Source organism: Cariama cristata, unplaced genomic scaffold (assembly GCF_000690535.1).
Source record: "Cariama cristata isolate BGI_N322 unplaced genomic scaffold, ASM69053v1 scaffold16579, whole genome shotgun sequence".
NCBI classification, from domain to species: domain Eukaryota; kingdom Metazoa; phylum Chordata; class Aves; order Cariamiformes; family Cariamidae; genus Cariama; species Cariama cristata.
The window spans coordinates 1,138-5,657 of NW_009635417.1; the positions used below are offsets into that span (position 1 = coordinate 1,138).

Sequence of the window (4,520 nt, forward strand, 5' to 3'; positions counted from 1 at the left end):
CATACATTTCATCCTCAGTGGTGACAGGATGTTGATGTTGCTGACAGAAGTAGGGTGGAGGAGAAAACAAAGACAGGGCCTCTACCTTTTGTCCCCTTTCACAGTAGATAAAGCACTGAGGAACTAAGGGAATCTACCAAATTTTTTTTTTCCTATCAAAAAAAGAATCAGAGTCCACGATCAGTTTGTTCTACTTCATTAAGCAGAGCTCTTTGCCGTGTTTAGTTCAAATCTCTGGTCTCTCTGAAACAATCTGGTGGCCTTGATCCAGGTATTCCTCTTTGAACAGCTCTGTCAGGATGATTATTGATATTTCAGTACCTTTTTTTCTTTTAAGCAATGTTGAAATACCTTCAGAAAAACTAGACAAATAAACCATATCAGTTTTTAAAGTTTTTGAACTAGTAACTTTCAGAAAAACTAAATAAACTCTTGGGGAAAACAGAAAGGAAAAAATGCTGTTTACCTTAGTCAGTTTTTGTTACTTTAGAATTTGGCATGTCTTTAATTAAAACAAAACATTGTAGATGGTATTGGAAGATACACAAAGACAGCTCTGTTTGATGTTAATTTAGAAAAAAAAGTATCTTGAATCCATAGAATTTCCTGCATAAACTCCTATAGGCGTCCAACTGAGAGAGATCCATTTTTTGCCAGGTATTTTAAAGCAGTTACGCTGAGAGCCTGGACTTCATCCAAATTGCCATTGACTTTAGGGGGTTTTATTCAAGCTTATGATGTTGTATGCACAAGCAAGTATTACGTTACAATAAATATCTCTTTATGCCTTCAGAAGAATCTCCTTGTGCGACCAGACTTGGAACAGTATTCAAAACATCTTTCCTTTTAAGGGATGAATTGGATTATCTGTTCTTTACATATTCAGTGTTCCACTTGAGATATCCCTAGCAGAAATGCAGTATATTTGTTTTTCATACAGGTCTTTGACTGGTGGCTTTATCAGTATTTGTATCTTTCAGAGTTGCATTTAATGTTTTCACTGATGGATAAAGTTCCGAATGGCATAGAGCCTATGCTAAAAGACTTGGAAGAACATATTGTTAGTGCTGGACTCGCCGATATGGTAGCAGCTGCTGAAACTATTACTACTGTAAGTGTATTGTTTTTTCGTAAAATAACAACGAAAAAACAACTTTGCAGAAGTTAAATACTCCCTATTTGCGGGCTTTCAGTGGAAGAGAGGCTGTTCAGTGTGGACATTAAAAGTGTTTTTCCCCATGTTCTTTTTTAGCTTTTTATCATTGTTTTCTCTGGGTCTAGGAGGCCTGAGTATCTGCAGTATTTGGGATGTGTCTTTTATTGGTCCTTGAAAACTTTTTTTTTATTTTAGAAGTTGTTATACAATATTTGAAAGTTACGTATTTTTATTTTTATGTGTGTGTGTGTATATATATATATATAGGTTTGTGTGTTGGAAATACTATCCTGAAAGTCTGTGTTGAGGCTTACATGCTATGGAGCTCTTCAGTGCAGAGAATAAAGATAAAATGCTTGTTCATAGTATGCAGGCTTGAGGATACTACATTAATACAGATTAGGGAATTATGTGTAAGTTCACACTGAATTCTATGGAGCCTTGGTTTTTTTATTTGATTTTTGCCTCTCTGACTTTAGGATTCTGAGAAATACGTAGAGCAATTGCTCACACTATTTAATCGATTTAGTAAGTTGGTTAAAGAAGCTTTTCAAGATGATCCAAGGTTTCTTACTGCAAGAGATAAGGTATGTGTTTCTACTGATCATTTGTTTTCAGTTTAAGAATGGTTGTAATTCATATCATGATGTCTCTGAAATCCTTGTGCCCATTCACTGTTAAATCTAGAAGCTGCTCTTAAATCTAGTAAATATGCAGACTAAAATATTGAAACTTCCTACCAACTAATTAGCTTTTAATTTGTGTTGTAGTCATGCATGAAGTTGCATTTATGTTCAGCTTTGTAATGTTGTAGAGCACGTCAGAAAGTGATCTTTGTGTTGAGAACCTTGATGTCTGATTCAGCAATATATTTATGTTTAGAATTTACTACACATTTGGGTGTAGTCTCATGATTTCAGATATGCAACCCCCTCCACGCAGTCCCTTCCTAAGTTACTGTTTAAAGGGAAGTTGTATGTTACTGGAAAAGAGGAAAATGCAAAACATCGGTTAATGGGAAATGGAGTCATAGGATTTGAATTGTCATATTGAAAATCAAATCCAGAAGCTCTGGGTAATAAAAATAATTGGATAAATTTCACGTTACGGTAATCTAAAAAGAGAGAAAACCTTTGTGATTCATATGTTAAAGAGAGAAACTGAGCGAAGCACTAATCTGTAATTATTTTTCAGGCATACAAAGCAGTTGTGAATGATGCTACAATATTTAAACTTGAATTGCCATTGAAGCAAAAGGGGTAAGTCATATAAACTTCATGTGAATCAAGGTTTTCGAATTGTTAAAGATTGAGCTTCTCTTTTAAAATGTCTCTTCAAAAAGTAACAATGTGTTTAAAAGTGCGTTGTGTTCTTTGCCTTATGGAATGTCAGATTCCTTATCAACCTCTGGTAAGACGCTCTTCACATGGCAGTGGATCAGTGAATAGCAGCCTGTTTAAACTCAAATTTATTTGTAGTAATTGGGAATCTGTTATTTTATAGTAGAGTAATGAGTCAATCTGTTAGCTGATTTTAATAATACCTTCTTGTGTTATTAATTCCAAAATCCTGAGCTGTATAATTCTGCTGCAATTTCAGCAGAACTCCTGGGAAAAGTGAGGCAGTAGTCTGTATGGGAATAGCTGTGGTTGATTAAGGTGGGACCATCCACAAGCTGTTTACCACCTTCTCTTGTGCCAGCTGTGAGTGTGACCTGTCTGGGTGTTACATTTTTGTTGTGGTGCAGGATTAACCAGGTTAACTTGAACAACTTCCAGTAGATTAAGCAGACCTATGTGACTCAAGAAGAAAAACCGTGCTTACAGTGGCCACTCTGCTAACTCAGCCAAGAGAAGGTAGCAGTCAGTCAATTGATTGTTAACATTTACCATGTGATGTGCCACTTGAGTAGGATATGTATATATTTACGTGGTTGCTTATATACAGTTTGTAGTCTGATTTACTACGGAAACAAGGCTTACGTAGCTGGGCTGCCAGCTTCCCTTTCCAATTACTTCTAGTTAGGGGTGGATGGGTATAAATGTCTTCAGCATTCTGCTTCTTCCTCTGTGTTTGGTTTTAGACTAATGGTAAGCCTGGATAGGGATTAGTGTTGCCGTTGTTGTGTTATTGAAGGAACACCTTCACAAAAGACTGGATCCCTGTTTTGTATATTTAGTATAGTTGTCAGCGAGGTAGAGGAGTTTTTTAGATCTCTGCTAGTGTTTTCATTTCCCCTGGGAGCATCCGAATCAATACCTCATTCAAACTGTTTCGCTCCTAAAGCTAAACCTGCCTAGTGATTTCTTAGAAACCACTGTGATGGAGATGGTCTTCTGTTCAGCATTCTTCTTCCCAAGCTCTTTCAAGTTGTCTGTGTATGCAGCCTGGTTTAAGTAAAATGAAACTTCATCCTGCTTAACTTGTGCAAGTTCAGCCTAAGAAGATGGAATTTGGTAAATTTTCATTGCTGCCAGGATCTTGAAGACTTCTGTTCAGAGACACCTGTGAACAAGTTGATTAAATGAGGGTTCTGTCTTGTAATAACCAAAAGACTGGTGATCTGCTTTTACTCCAAATGGTCTTTAGGAGGACAGAAGACACTAGCCTGCAACCTGCTTTCTGAATTGAAAAGGACAAGTTGCCTAAAGAGTTTTAGCACTGTCTACGCTAGTTGATGAGAGGGTGAGAGAATGAGCAAGAACACTGGATTCCTGAGCATCCCCACAGCTTCTTACTTGTTGTCTTACTCTCTGCCTCTGTTTTGGACCCTTGAGACTAGCAATCAAGTTGGTGCTATCTGGCTCTACAAATAGGGATTGGTTCTTGGCACTATTCTATTCACCAGTCTAGACACAGGCTCAGAACGCAACCTTATGCTTGCATGCATTTTGAAGAACCACGGTCTGTCTACTGTAGCATCTTCTTTAGCTCTAATCTGCTTTTAATCTCCAAGCTGTTAGTCCACTGGTTATACCTGTTATAAAATAATTTTACTGTTACTATGCGAAAGATACGTTGGGTTTTGCAGTCTGTGACATGCAGTGCAGGAGGCTGTTCTTGAGACTTTATCGTTAGAGCATACTGACAAGATGAGTGAAACGTTTCACTGCAGCGTTTGTTAATTCTTTACTGGAATACTTATTGCCATGCAATATTTAGTTGTTTCAAACTGTAATTTCAATGTAAACCTCCATTGTTGGAGTTCCCATATTAAAAGCAGTTAGAATGATCAAGCTGTAGAAGCTGTCTGAAAGTGTTTGGTAGTATTTATTCTTTCAAGAAGAAAAGGGAGTTATCCCGAATTTTTCATTAGGTTAACAAGGATATGAATTCACCACCAGGATCCTTGCCAAGGGGCTCA

The 4,520-nt window shown here is 37.2% G+C and overlaps 1 protein-coding gene across 1 annotated transcript in view; it reads left to right on the forward strand.

Annotated features, from left to right (window-relative positions):
- Window positions 1-940: 940 nt before the first annotated feature.
- The window catches only part of CUL5 (cullin 5), a gene marked incomplete at its 5' end in the record, with an annotated part of 10,634 nt that continues 7,054 nt past the window's right edge, over window positions 941-4,520 (forward strand). The window contains 3 exons of the mRNA XM_009707545.1: window positions 941-1,111; window positions 1,636-1,743; window positions 2,351-2,415. Coding sequence (XP_009705847.1) covers window positions 941-1,111; window positions 1,636-1,743; window positions 2,351-2,415 — 344 coding nt within the window. The remainder of the gene's footprint in view (window positions 1,112-1,635; window positions 1,744-2,350; window positions 2,416-4,520) is intronic.